The 15,574-nt window shown below is 41.5% G+C and overlaps 1 protein-coding gene across 1 annotated transcript; it reads right to left on the reverse strand.

The window, feature by feature from the left end:
• Positions 1-7,405: 7,405 nt before the first annotated feature.
• On the reverse strand, positions 7,406-10,022 carry LOC147445503 (trans-cinnamate 4-monooxygenase-like). Its single transcript, XM_086526049.1, has 4 exons — positions 8,944-10,022; positions 8,548-8,654; positions 8,095-8,249; positions 7,406-7,895 (listed from the first exon to the last, which is right to left on the reverse strand). Exons 1-4 carry the CDS (start codon positions 9,771-9,773, stop codon positions 7,458-7,460), a joined length of 1,530 nt encoding a protein of 509 aa, XP_086382175.1. The 5' UTR covers positions 9,774-10,022; the 3' UTR covers positions 7,406-7,457.
• Positions 10,023-15,574: the final 5,552 nt, after the last annotated feature.

A 15,574-nucleotide genomic window follows, 5' to 3' on the forward strand; every position in this document is an offset into this window, starting at 1 on the left:
GGAAGATGGAGAAGAGGGTGACCTCTTTCTTGCCTTTTTCTTTCCTTGATCTTCATTGTCTTAACCATCACTTTCATAAGAGGAAGGGGATGAAGAAGATGTAGAACAGGGTGTCCTCTTTCTCACCTTTTTCTTATCTTGCTTTTTGTCATCCCTCTTTGAAGTATGGTGTGGAGAAGTATGCGATGGTCTTCTCCGTTTTAGAGGTGATGGAGAGCGTTTAGTTCGCCGTCTTCATGGAGCCATCTCCGCCGAGGTGGCAGAAGACTCACTTCTTTCTTGTTAATTCGGAGAGGCTCTTGAATTCTCCTTTGAGAAGGAGATGCGTCATCAAGGAGCAAATTTCTAAGCCCTTCATATGGATCCTCTTCTTCTTCCCGAATCGGAGAGAGGCCTCTTTTGGAAGTCTGGCAAGGAGGCTTCCTAGGTGCTGTCTTGTCATGGTGGGGAGCTTGGAGAATCCCATGAGCACGAAGCTACCGTTGCACTTCACTTTGGAGGGATGGATTGCCCATGGCTTGTTGAAGCCTAGAAACAAGATAGTTAACAAGCATCGGGGCATCATTAGTAGCTTGCTCATTAGCAAAATCAAAGTTATCAACATTAATTTCACTCTCTTTACTATTGTCAGCCATTCTAACAACTTTTAGGTGTAAAATTTTTAGGTGTACTTTGGCACTTCAAGCCCTAGTTGCTACTCCTCTTTACCCTTTCAGAAAAAGCACTCAAGCTACTATACCCGTGGCTCGAATACATAATTGCAAGGAATAGAAGAGAGGGTCGTTCAACACCAAAACAGCACCGGATCCTGTCAAGCTTCTCATAGCTCAATAGTGGTTAAGCCGTAGGCAAGCCCCGTAGGACTCCACGATTAAGACCATAGCGCTTGATGGTGATGCCCCGTTAACTACACAAAGGCAGGCGCACTGCAAGGCTGAAAAATCCCTATTCTATTTACTCACATGCAATTAATAGTACCAACCATTTATAGCTAGCTTGAGGACCTCCCTTCTTGAGCAAGAAAAGATAAACATTGTGCTCTGACACCAATGTAACATTTAATGGCCTAGTAATTTGTGTGTAGCGGAAAATAGCATGAACATAGTGAGCATTTCATTAGAATAGATTCCTAATGAGATTAACAAGAGTGCTTGGGTGGAGAGAACAAAAAGCATAACACCTAGTTAGATAGCATGAACAATACTTCAAAAGAGAGAAATTAATCAATTGACAACATTTGAGGACCGGATTTGCATGGAGCCGGTCCCCCCTCCAAAAGGCTTTGTATTATGGTTTCTCCCATCAAGAGAGACATTTTACAATACAATTCTTTGTTTTCCTTGAATATTAGCTAGTGCAATGAAGATGGAAACTTCAGGCACTAAGAAACACACGTATCAAGCACAACATCAATTCCCTCACGGTCTTAGATCCAATACCTCACACACCTTCAAAGATGGTGAGAGCTAGCGGGTTATGAGAGTAGATTGAGAGGAAGAAGGAGTATTCTTACAAGAAATATGTACATCTCCTCACATAATCACTCATATTAGCATAGCTTAGCTTAGTAATTAGCATGGTAGAGAAGATGAGCATGCATTGAAGCTTGGCTCTTGGTTGGATTTGCATCACAAAGCCAAGAGTTGTTGGTGTAGGCCTCCCTTCTCACAAGCTTGGAGTAGGTGGTAAGCTTTTTATTAAAGCTTGAGAAGGAGAGAGAGTCTTCTTTGCTTCACACATGAGATTTTGTGAGTGTTTGTGTGATAATGCCTTGCAAAAATCAACCCCCTCTCTCTCTTGGCCGACCTCCCTTGCTAATTACTCATGCTACAGCCGTTGGAAATTAAGCAACATAAGTGATAGCCTTCTGACATGTGTCCCCTTTCCCCTTTTGTGAGAGATTTAGGTAATTAAATGAAACTAAACTCTCATTGGACCCCTTTGCCTCCTGGCCAATAGGAGTCAGGCAAGCCATAGGGATGTTCAATGCTCATTGGACCCCTTGGTAGACTGTCCAATAGTCTTCTAGATAGCTTATTCTTATTGGTTCTTTTATAAAGTGTTTTTAAATTAATCAAACTAGACTTAATCTAGCCTAATTCTCATTGGGCCATCCAATAGGATTTGAGTACACCATGTGGGCATATGGCCTAGGGAGTTGACATGTGTCCCTCTTTCCCCTTGTGTACAAAGGAAGCTTGTGAGTGTGTGTGGGTGTTTCTCTCTCATCCCCTACTTCTTGGGCTCGCCCCCTCCTATGTAGGGCTTGACAAAGACTTTTTGGGACACACTCAAAGCATCCAATTCCCCTAATGTTTGACCTTTGGACACAACCTTTGAATTTTGGAATCTTAGCATTTTGGAAGTCTTAATGGGCTGAACCTTAGGGTCTTTTGAACCCATTGTTGCACATAGCTATTTTGCAGATAGACCCCCTTTGGATCCCTATTTTCTCTCCTTTGGATCCCTACTGTGCTCGGTCTGCTAGCTTAACCAATATTCTAGCTTTTTCTCCTCTAGCACTTCCCCATATTTAATGATCAGTTTAACATGAGAATATAATTTAGGAGAATTAGATATTGATTATTATGACAAGGAAAGGGGATTTTGTTCTTGTGAGACCCGCAGATCCTAAATATCCGATATGACTAGGAGTTGCAGAGTCAAATATTGATGTAGACAGCTCATCTCCTAACTACAAGAAAGTTTTCATCCAATACTGGGCACCAAAAAATAAAAATAAAAATTCCACAATCCAAGAACAATATGAGGATTTCTCGAAAAAGAATTGGTGCTACAATCTCACTCTCCCAAAGCGTTGGGAGTGTGTTGATGAAATTGTGTGGTCATATATGGACTCCAAGGGGTGGAAGACTTGCAGAAGCAATTAAAATCCCATCCAATGTTGTGGAGAAAGCACGGGCTAGCTTAATAGGAGAAACTGAATAGCATTTCATTTTCATATATTGTTTTTTGTCTTTGTATGTTTTATAAAGTATCAATCAACACCAACATGAAAATAAGATTTTGGATGGGACAAAAGAAGGTGTTTCTCAACACCACCATTTTCTTGAGAATATATCTTTTTGTCCAATGTAACACAAGTCCTCAATAGAAAACTTATTTATAACATTCCCAAAATAAATGAAAAGTTTCCAAATCAAATGGGAAATAGGAATCCATAAGCATTGAAAACAGTCCCAAAGTTGTGGGATCTTCTCATTTGATCTAAAATTAGCCAGTGTCCTGGTTTTCCCAAAGAGTTTGGGAAAACCTTATGTATAGGATGTGTGTGTAGCTATTTTTGCTTGTATAATAAGATATAAATGAACTTTAACGCTCAAAAGATAGCTAGCTTTAGAAAAAAGGCAATGATTAGTACAAAAACAACTTAGTCTTAGAATTATCTTTGTACATGGCTATAAGAATGAGGTCTCATTTTAGTATACAATAATAATGACCCATCAAAGAAGTAATTTCCAAAGTAGTAAGAGCAAGTGAAATCATGGACAATCATTTGCTTCAAGCCAAAAAATTTCAAGAAAGGATAGAGTCCTCATCTGCATCCATTCAAACAAAACAACAAATACGTTAGTCTTGAATGTGTTTTACAGGTGTTATTGGACTATATCAATTGTTATCCATGTCCAACATACAACTTTTTAACTTTAAAACAGACGTCTAGAGTGTATATGTAATCCAGTTTTTAATAAAGTATAAGATGTGTGTATTTTATATCAGTTTGAAATTTTTTTTGGATTTACTCGAAGTAATTCTATGTGAGGTTCTTATAAAGTCCCGTTTTTTAGACCTTAGCTAGATAATATATATATATATATATATATATATATATATAGCTTTCTAATCAAAAGGCCACAACCCCTTTGATCAAAGTGTCTAAAAAAAAATCGCCCCAAGAAAAACTAAAAAATGTTTTGTAAGTTAAATGCTTAGTTTAAAGTATCTTTTTTCATTTTATTGTCCATCTCCATACACTCACAATCATTTTGATTTTCAGACATAATCCTCAAATCCTTTTGTTTGGTCAAAAAATTCGGACCAGTATTTCAGGTCAAAAACAAATTACCGACACACACTTTCACACCCGTGTTCCGCTGCTCATAGTGTAGTGCTATATTGTGTGTGTGCCCAATGATGCATAGCCTTCCACACTGCCTTGTTCAGATGGTGAGGGCATGTGCACGGGTTGCTTGGGCAGCTCGCGGGGTTGAGCACCAGATGCTCCCCCTATTTTTAGGATTCAACACTGCCATTTTTAACTTGCTCTACTATGTCTTAGTTTCCATCACTATTTTGTTGTAGTGCAATGGTCAAAAGTTAGTGTTTCCTTGCCCTTTTCTTTGTACCTCAAATTTCTTGCTCACCTTCAAAGGCTTCCAAGTGCCTACCCAATTCTCTACCCAATTTGCTTCAGATGCAAAACTTCCTAGTGCTTTGATTCTCTACTCACCTTCTAAGCCTTGAAATGCTTGAAATTTTGTGAGCTCAAAAATCTCACATCTTTTGCTCTTAGATCTCTCTCGATCTCTATTTCCCGTCGCTTGCTTTGATTTAGCTGCTACTTCTTACTGAATCTCTGATACCCCTTGTGAGTGCGCAGTGCGATGCAGTGAGGAAGAAGACAAACTACGTGGGTTAGTGAAGACCTCATAGTCAAGGCAGTGTGAGAATCCCTTATTCCTTATCTATGAAAGAATAGGGTTAGTTTACCCCAACACACTGGGAATTTTGGCCAAGCAAAGAAATTCAAAGTGAACAAAATGCTGCCAAGGGTATATTATGCATCATTAAGAACAAGTTTGTGTAGTCAAATTCTTCATAATTGAAAATTGTTGGATCACTATCTATGATATCCTTCATTGTGGCAGTATCTAACTTGATTAGCCTACAAATATACTTGAATACATTTTATATTTTAAGTTTGGGCCTCTACAGAAGACCAAATTACAAGCAAAACAAACTCATGTTTCTTAGTTTTAAAACTATTTTGAGTGTTGTTTCAAGTACATTTCACCAAAGTTTCTTTAACTTTTGATACACAAACTCCAAATTGAGTCAGGCATAGCTAATAAAAAAACTTGTGAAAAATAAGAGACACCCATATTTTAAAGCCATATTTAAATAGGATTCCCATTCCAAGCTTTTAGGGTGTCCAAAATAGATGTCCTAACACCTGAGAGCCACCAGCAGTTTAAAGCAATTTTTAAATACAATTCTCAATTCCAAGCTTTTAGGGTGTCCAAAATAGGTATCCTAAGACCTGAGAGCCACCATATCCTAACTGATTAAAAACTTGACATGGGACAAAGATGTATTGTTTGCACTATGTCAATGTGAGCTAGCAAAGAACTATCTTGAGAGTATCGAGTGAGCCTCAACCATGTCAAATTAATTATCCACCGCCAAGGTTGAGAGATATGTTATATATGAAAACAACAAGAAATCTCGCAACACTTTCAAGTGTGGGTTTGACAAGAAAGTAGAAATTTGATGAGAATGAGAACCATCCTCTAATCAATAAACTCGATGCCAGATTCATTAAGATAAATGAAGCAATGAGAGTCCCGATGGATTACGCTTAGCTTATATATGTTCATAAATGGGGATCAACATAACTTCTATAAAGTGTGTAGAGCCCAATGCTAGAAAGTTAATAGACCACAAAAACCTCTACATATTCACGTATATAGACGCTCAAGGAGTACAAGTCTTGATGGTAGAAAAGTATGGATGAGAGTATAAGACTGTTGATCCAATTGAGCTGGGAAAATTAGAATTCCCATCTCTACATACTACCTATAGTCAACTATGATCACACCGCGGGCATTAGATACCAATCTACAAAGATTTTAGACACTAAATGTGGGAAGAACATGATTGAATCAGTCTCAAGGACATACATATGTTGCAAGGATTGGAGCTACAGGATGAATGGGATCTCAAACATCTAGAACTATTGTTCTAGGGAGCGTAGTTCCTAATCTAATCCCTAGATGTGGTTGTATAGTAGGATCGAATCTCCCTTTTTGAAGGTCTTGTAAGGACCTATATAACACAGCTTTAACTTTCCTAGATGTTGGCCTATCTTTGAGTTATATAGCAGGACCAAATCTCTTTCTTTGAAAATTACTCGTCTATTAAACAAGTCTCTCTTCTTCTCTGCATAAGCTCTGATGCGTGTGTGCATTGATAACCCTATCTTCTTCCAGCTGTAGAGATAATTCTGCCTGTTTTTAATAAAATCTTATGGTCATTGTTTGTGTTGGGCTGAGATCGTCAAACTAGAGACTAGATATTCATTGGCACAACCACTTCCAACCAATTCAGCAGTCTAAATGGAGTCATCCATGTTGCTACCTTAAATATAGTCGTAAGAAGACCATAAACAAAAATCAAACTTATTGTCCCAATCCTTTTTGTTATCTTCTTCAAAATCCTGAGCAACACATTATTAGAGCTTCCGAGTGGTCCATTCGTCGGTGGGTGATGTGGAGTAGATATCTTGTGCACCACCATATGTGCACATGTTAAATCCTCTATTACTAAATTCATAAAATGTGTGCCTTGATTAGACACCAATTCCAGAGGGCATCTAAAGTTAGTCATAAGGTTCTTATATAGGGACATTGCCAAACTAGTTCCCATATTATGCCTAAGTGCAATTGCTTCCACCCATTTCGTGGCACAATCCCTGTCCACAAGTACATATCCGCTACTTTTCCTTTTCACCCTATGCTTGATTGGCCCCGTAAAATCCAAACCTTACTTTTAAGAAGGTTCTAGTGGCAGTAATGGATGCTCCACCATCTAATCCATAGAATTGAGTGGGTTGTCCCAAAGTTTGACACTATAGACACTCTTTAGCATAATTGTGTGCATCATTGAGAAGGAATGACCACCATAACCCGCTAATATCGATGTCGACCAAAGAATTACCAATCAAGGCACCTTTATCAACAGCCTTTGATTGACAATTTGGCATGATTTTACTTGCACATGGACAGTTGCATCTACACAACAGCCCTGGACTTGTAATTTGAAGGTTACAAACAAAGACCGGTGTGACGATATTGGATTGCAAATGCAAAGACATAACAAGTTATGAATGGACATTATGAATGCAACAATGTGTAACGTGATTTCGGCTTATCAAAATTCCAATTAGGCACAACATTCATTCTATTCTTGCAGCTCCATCCCTGTTGAGACAATAATGTCATGTTCCATCTATAAACCCCTTGTTATTCAGCTCAAGTAGTGAAGAAAGTTCTCATTCATAGTAGAAAGTTAGCATAGCATTAATCCTATCAGTTGTATTAGAGCTCTGGTTCATATCTTGAATATGCTTTGATTACTCCATTTGAGGTATTATACTCTATCTATGAGTAGTAATCAAAGAATTTTTCTTATTTAGTACCTCTGTATGAGGCTTCCTCTTACATGCCTCTCGGCTTCATGACCACCCTAGACCTCTTGGCAATGGTCAGGCCCAGCTGGCTGCCGACCGAGCTCAAGTCGACCTTGTTGTCACCCGGAGGAGGAAGAATCTCAAATGCTTGCAACAGCTTACCCAATACAAGCCCCAACAATGGCAAAGCAATGATGCTCCCAGGGCAGCTCCTTCGGCCAGACCCAAATGGGATAAATCGAAAATCATTTCCATTCAGCTCAACATTGTTGTCGAGAAACCTGTCCGGATTGAATTCTTCCAGCTTGTCCCAATATCGTGGATCATTTGCTATACCCCATGCATTAACCAACACTCTGCACCCCGCCGGTATGTCATATCCCGCAAGCTTTGCTGCTTCCAAGTTCATGTGCGGCAAAAGCAAGGGAACCACCATGTGCACTCTCAAAATCTCCTTCACCATAGCCTGCAAGCAGAGAAGCCATGAGCCAGGGCTAACAGAAGTCCTATATCCATTGATCTAGAAACGTTTGCAAGCATTCAAACAAGAGAAATTTTCACATTGCATATGCATATGACATCCAGAATGCAAGCAAAGAACGTGATGGGATCGACCCGCTTGCTTCCTGATCCATTCTTTGTATTCAAAAGGTGTTTATACTCACTTGCAAGTAAGGGAGACGTGGTAGGTCAGGCTCTGTGAGGGGCACTCCCTTACCCAAGACATTATCCAACTCATCTATTATCTTCCTCTGGATGCGCGGATTATTCACAAGCTCTGCAACTCCCCACTCTGTGGACCAGAGAGTGGTGTCTATAGCTGAAGAAAAGGCATCAAGGTAGCAACCAGATTTTCTTAGAGAAAGACAAGGCATCAAATTTGTGTGTCTTACCTCTAGCAATAGGTACTCCAAGCCAAACAATGTATGCATACATGTGAGTGCATACACAGACACATGCAAGCACACAAGCAGGCAAGCACCATCTATCCAAGGTGAAAAGCTTTCGACAAAGGAACGTACAGCCAACCGAACGTTTCATCAGTTGCACGGACGTGCGCACACATCCATTCGTGGTACCTACCCTTTTCATCGAGCGATACGAATCAAGAAACATACCTGCAACATTCATGTTTTGAACAAGGTAGAGCACACTGCTCTCACTGATCTCCCCTTTCAAATGAGCATCCAAGAAGAAGTCTACTCCAATCTTTTGTCCAGTTTGCCTGCAGTTCCATATGCAACTAATCAGTGGCTTGACTACACATGAATCCAAGAATAGCCCAAAATGAGAGACATGACCACACACACACAAACAAACCAAGCAACCAAACGCAAACACGAAAGAACACACTTATCTGTTTTCTGCTTGGGAAAAAAAAGGGAGCATGCCTATGAACCCGGCTTCACGCACGTCTAATCACAGAACAATTTTACAACAAGCACTCTTTCTTCCACTTATTTATCAATGCAGCCCACTGCGACATCAACATCCATAATTACACAATCACTCACTTTCTGCGTTCATTGAGAAAGGCATCTCGAAGAAAGACCAGACGACGTTGGTTGGCTGCCCACACATCCTTCAAATAGCCTCTGAGGAAGGGCTTGAAAGAGGGGACAAAATCACCATAGTTATACTTGAAGCTCTGCGCAAGGTGATGGTTGTCACGATTGTGCTTCATCAGTTGCACATAGAGAGGATCATCAAGCCCAGAAAATCTCCGTCGAAACATCATGTGGTACATAATATTGTACATCATGAGTTGAAGCCTGTCTCTTATTATGATGCCGGAGGTTGTCGATTCAGGCATTGCCGTGATCTCAGAAATTGCCTGCCCAATCTCCTGTTCCCAAGCAAGTCTACTCTGCTGAACAACCTTATTAGTGAAGAATGGCACAGTGGCAATTCTTCTCATCTTCCTCCAATGTTCACCATAATCTGCAAAGACAAAATCCTGTCCGTGGCCGGTGGTCATGTCGAAGACGAGGTTGCGAGCGCGAGAGCCAAACTCGACGCCCTGGGTCTGAAGTACTTCCTTAGCCATAGCTGGGGAGGAGATGACGAGTACTTTTCTTTGGCCCATCTGCAACAAGCAGACATCACCATACTTTTTGGCGACTGCTGCCAGGGTTTGAGGGGTAAGCCCTGTCCTCAGTTGAAGAAAATTGCCAACAATGGGCCAAGCAAAGGGGCCTGGGGGGAGCTTGAGTCTCATTTTCTGCACAACTTTCGCAAGAAGAAGAGCCCCTACGAGAGCCACCAAGGATGTGGATATGAGAGAGGAAGCACTAAAATTGATGAAGGGGGCGGCCTCTATCGACACATTGTTGTGGGAATCCATGAGGACCCAAGTGCTTAGCTCAAGGACCCAAATTCTTAACTCTGCACTATGGCAAGCAGGAGCGTTCTGTCGCAGCAGTGATGTCGAAGTCAGCAGCTGGTATTGTCCAACAGACAGAAAAACAAATGGTTAAATACACAAACAGAGTTTGATCTCTGCTTACAAAGATCCGGGGTGGCGTGTGCACGACGTCATTCTCAGGCTGGTCACTCACCGCTGCCCAAGCTTGGGCGTGCTGGCGTGGATTTTACGAGACTAGGGTAAAGGGGCCAATAGCGGGCCACCTAAGGAAGGCGAAGAATTGCACTCAGTGTCCAGAACAGTTTTAGGGCGCGATAAAAAGCTCAACACAAGGGCTATCTAGGATAGTAAGGCCAACTTGAATGGTGCAACACAGAAGCGGTACGACACAGTTCGAAATTCCATGTGTAACAAAAACGATCATGGAAAGGGAGACGCCGCGGGGTGTATATAGTGCATTGTGGCCAACAAGGCTCAATCTTGATATCGGACGATCAGGATTGCACCCAACTCTCGGCTAACCAGTACACCATCCGTTAGCTTGTGTTCTTCTTCTGGAGGAAACTTGTACAAGTAAGGGGCCTACCGCGTTTTTGGACTGGAACCCGGCACGCTATTGGCCCCTTTACCCTAAGTGACACACAAAATTTAATACGGCACGTAACGTGAAATTTCAACCTTCAGCCGGCCGATTTTGAACCGACCACCTCGCATCACAGGTTAACGGTCACATGAGTTACCCAATTCACCCACACGCATATGTTGAGCCCCTGCCTCTGTTTATGATCTCTTATGCTAAAAAAACATGCATTGCCTAGGTTTAAGGTGTCCAATTTGTGGTCAGGTTTAGTTTTGAGGGGACGGTTTGTGGTTGCGATTGCATAAAAACTCATGTGTGGACTTGTGAATCGTGGATCCCCTCACCACCCCGCATTGAATTTTGTGTGCTACTTAGTCCTGAGGAAACTCCCTTGTCCATCGTTGGATGGGGATGGAGCTCCAAGAATCTAACGCAACTAATAGGCTACATGACAGTTGTTGAAATCGACAGCTTTTATTTAATTTTTACTTGAAGCTATGCAGGGAGGTGTGTAAAGCTCACCCGCCCACCCCAAAGTGAACGTGAGTGCCTGCCCATGGATGTGCAAACAGTCGCAATACTCTCGTACGGTACCATTGACACTAATTGACACCACTTTTAGGGGACATGCAATTGGCAGTCCACAATCTTTGAATGATGTGGATCGTCCAATTGTTTTTGGGTAGAAAATGATGCATCCATTTCTGCCCCAAGGCCTTGAACCCACCACGTCCTCCAGACAACACTACTGCCCTACCGCCAAGCTATCACGTGCCAATTGAAAGGTACGTGGGGGTTAACATGCTGTTCAGATGGGGTTCACTTTGGATTCGATGTGATCACACAAAGTTCACTTGGGAATTAGTATGTTCACTTTGTGTTTACGGTCCACGTCATGTTCACCGGGATGTTCACATGGCATTCACAATGGGTTCACTAATTGGTGTCTACTCACTTCACATTCCCTTGGTGTTTAATTCAAGATTGGATGGCACACCTCCAATCTTCCTGCCCCGTGATCCCGCCTTCCAAAAGTGGTGTGAAATAATGAGGGGCTCTCTATACTCATCATCACACCTTACATGCACACGTTCCCCCTCTCCCTTTATAAAACCTCAAAGGCACCCAATGTAACTTAGTCTTCATTTGACTTTGACTCTTTTAGTTTACCCTACACACAAAACACATTGATACACATGTGACTTAGGTCTTGTCACACTAGGGCACCCGCCCTATGTTGGAATTAGGGTTGCAAGGAAACGCACACAGCCTGGAGAAGACGAAGGAAGCTCAAGGCACACAATAGAGAGTGTATTACTTAGTGTGCAATGGAAAAATAGATAGCCCTAGAGTGATGGGAGTATATACAATGCACGGGGTTAAAATCTCCTAAAGAGGGAAAAATGCCCCGGCAATCCTAGTGTGTTCACACACATCACTACCACATGTATATGGTAACAAATCCCCCCTGGAGTGATGCGGTGAATGAGAACTGGCACATGAGTAAAGGGAACTGCCATGCGCTGAGGACATGATCAGTCCACAAAGGGGAGTAAGCCCAAAGCTTTGCGAAAAGCTTTGAGCTTCTCACGAGACAATGCCTTTGTGAAAAGATCTGCAAGGTTGTCCTGTGTTGGCACATAAGCCAAGTCGATCACTCCTCCTGAGAGCCTCTCCCTCACATAGTGGTAATGCACCTCAATGTGCTTTGTGCGAGCATGAAAAACTGGGTTCCTCGCAACTGTCAATGCGCTCTCACTGTCATTGTAGATAGTGTTGGAAGTGTCCTGTACTCAGCCTCACAACTAGAAGTGGCCACAGTAGATTGCTTCTTGCTTGACCATGATATACATGAATTTCCAAGCATGAAACAAAAACCACTTGTGGACACTCTCGTGTCAAAACAACCAACCGAATCTGAGTCCAAAAAAGCATGTAAGTCTGGCAACAATGATCCCCCCTTGGGATAAAACAAGCCAAGATGTAAAGTGCCACTAAGGTAGCCGAAAATCCTCTTGACAGTCTGCCAATGCTTAGACCTTGAGCTATGCATAAATCTGCTGACCTGTGAGACTGCAAACTGAATATCTGGCCTCGTGTTGCATATATAAATGAGGCATCCAACAACAGTTTGGTAAAGAGTGACATCAGTGGGATCACCAACGTCATGAAGACTCAATTTTAAACCTGTTTCCATGGGAGTGGCAATAGGTTTGCAATCCTCAAGTCCAAACTTACATAGTAAACTCTCTATACGCTTTGTGCGAGCATGAAAAACTGGGTTCCTCGCAACTGCCAATGCGCTCTGACTGTCAGTGTAGATAGTGTTGGCATTGTCCTGTACTCATCCTCACAACTAGAAGTGGTCACGGTAGGTTGCTTCTTGCTCAACCATGATATACATGAACTGCCAAGAATGAAACAAAAACCAGTTGTGGACACTCTTGTGTCAAAACAACCAGCCCAATCTGAGTCCGAAAAAGCATGTAAGTCTGGCGGCAATGATCCCCCCTTGGGATGAAACAAGCCAAGATGTAAAGTGCCACTAAGGTAGCAAAAAATCCTCTTTGACAGCCTGCCAATGCTTAGACCCTAGGCTATGCATAAATCTGCTGACCTGTGAGACTACAAACTGAATATCTAGCCTCATGTTGCATACATAAATGAGGCATCCAACAATAGTTTGATAAAGAGTGACATCAGCAGGATCACCAGCGTCATGAAGACTCAATTTCAAACATGTTTCCATGGGAGTGGCAATAGGTTTGCAATCCTTAAGTCCAAACTTACATAGTAAAGTCTCTATGTAACTTTTCTGACACGAGGCAATACCACCATCACACTGCTTAAACTATATGCCCAAGTAATGATGCAACAGCCCCAAATCTTTCATCTTGAAAGTAGCATTCAAATCAGCCTTAAATTCAGCAATATGTCTCTCATTTGGTCCAGTGATCAATAAATCATGTACATAAAGAACCACAATGAGAAGTACATCACCCTCATGCTTTACATACAATGTGCTTTCTATTGGACTGTTACGAAAGCCTTGTTTGACCAAATGAGTGTCAGCTTTTTGATACCAAGCACGAGGAGATTGCTTCAGCCCATACAAAGCCTTCTTACATCTGCACACTTTGTCCTCTTGTCCTTTCTTGAAAAAACCGCGAGGATGTGTTACATAAACTTCCTCAAATATGACACATTCAAGAAACCAATAACAATGTCTGATTGATATACATCCCAACCAAAATGAGCTACCAATGCACATAGAAAATGCACAGTAGTCATAGGACAAGTGGGAGCAAAAGTCTCTTCATAATCTATGCCTTTTTGCTATGCATAGCCCTTTGCAACAAGTCAAGCCTTATGGCGATCAATCTCACCATCCGGCTTGCGTTTCAACTTGTAAATCCACTTTGTACCAATGATCTTTTTGCCAGGAGGCAAATCACATAAATTCCATGTGTCATTTTCTATAAGTGCATCATATTTTGATTCCATGGCAGCCATCCAATTTTCTGAATTCTGTGCTTCATCAAAAGACAGAGGTTCCTCAACATCATGTAAGCTAAACACAGCCAAAGCATAACAATTTGATGCATAAGATGCATGGCAAGAGCCTCAACGAGTACGACTAGACAAAGGTGCATCCAATTTACTGTCACGCAATGTATGCACCAGCCATTTTGGCATACCTCTAGCTTGCTCATTTTCGGCCCTTTCCTCGTCAAGTCCATCATGTACATCTGCATCAGTAATAGGCTGATATGTAACATTTACAGAAATCCCCTTAGGCCGTACATTTGCCTCATAGGAATTTACGTTCGAACTTCCACCACTAAAAAGAGGCAACAAAGTGTCATAAATGTCCTGTGAGCTTACATTACTCTCTCTAGTACATGACAGCAAGGGTTGAACAGAATCTTCCACAAACACTACATCCCGTGAAACCAGAATACGCTTTGTTTGCGGATGATAGAACCTGTAACCTTTACTTTCATCACTATAACCAACAAAAATACATTTCACAGCCTTATCATCCAATTTTTCTACGCTGTGTTTGTGGCACCAAAGCATATGCCAAACAGCCAAAAACACGCATGTACTCAATAGAAGGTTTTCTATCATGCCATGCTTCATATGGAGTAATAGACTGCAAAGCTTTCGTAGGACACATGTTTAGTATATAAGTGGCACACATGATGTCCTCAAGCCAAAAAGAATGCTGCAAAGCTCAACTTTTGACCATACATCTTGCCATTTTTTAAAGTGACCTGTTTTTCCTCTTGGCAACACCATTTTGCTGAGGTGTGTAAGGCACTGTACATTGGTGTTTTATCCCATGACTAGCCATAAATACATTAAATTCATGAGACATATACTCCCCCCCTCGATCAAAACGGAGGGTGCCCATAGTACATTTCGAGACATTTTCAGCCATAGCCAGAAATTGTTTGAAGCACATAAAAAATTCGGACTTTGCTTTAAGCGGAAATACCCATGCATGCCTGGAGTAATTATCAATGAAAGTCACGAACTAAAGGTAATTGCCCAAGGACGGAGTTTGCAAGGGCCACAAACATCACTATGCACAAGCTGCAACCTGCTTGTGGCCCGAACTGAACCATCCTTTGGAAACTTAGAACGTTGCATCTTACCCAAAATACAGCCTTCACAAACATGTTTGACAGGTGCTTCAAGAGGCGGCAAAGAAGCAACCATATCAGATTTTTGCAAACGTAGCAAACGGGCAAACTTCAGATGACCAAAACGTGCATGCCAAAGTTTTGCATCTGAAATAGCCCTTGAATCTGCAACAACATTCACAAAATTTTTTCCACAATTGTCATACAAAGTGAGCTTATACAGCCCATGGCACAAAAGCCCAGATGCAACAATTTCATCACTAAAACTGAGATCATGAACTGTACATTTGTCATCCATAAATTTGACTACAAGTCCAAGTCTAGCAAGTGCAAATACAGACAAAAGATTCTTCTTGATACATAAAGTGCATCTCTCAGTGTGAAAGAACTACCATTTTCAGCAATAAGCACAATCTTTCCAACTCCCTGAACTGGATAAGAGGCATTGTTGGCACAAGTGACTAAATTCCCATGAGGGACAGACTCAAGAGAGGTGAACAATTCACAATGTGAGGTAATGTGCTTTGTAGCACCACTGTTGAAATACCACA

This window comes from Adiantum capillus-veneris, chromosome 12 (genome assembly GCF_014529385.1).
Source record: "Adiantum capillus-veneris isolate H3 chromosome 12, ASM1452938v2, whole genome shotgun sequence".
Classification (NCBI taxonomy): Eukaryota; Viridiplantae; Streptophyta; class Polypodiopsida; order Polypodiales; family Pteridaceae; genus Adiantum; species Adiantum capillus-veneris.

What these genes read in the sequence shown, in the direction of transcription:
- LOC147445503 (XM_086526049.1), bottom strand. Translation starts at nt 9,773, where the DNA reads ATGGATTCCCACAACAATGTGTCGATAGAGGCCGCCCCCTTCATCAAT. An exon ending in TTTCTCAATGAACGCAGAAA is followed by an intron (nt 8,655 to 8,943) that starts GTGAGTGATTGT and finishes ATGGAACTGCAG; the next exon opens with GCAAACTGGACAAAAGATTG. An exon ending in CACGTCTCCCTTACTTGCAA is followed by an intron (nt 7,896 to 8,094) that starts GTGAGTATAAAC and finishes CTCTGCTTGCAG; the next exon opens with GCTATGGTGAAGGAGATTTT.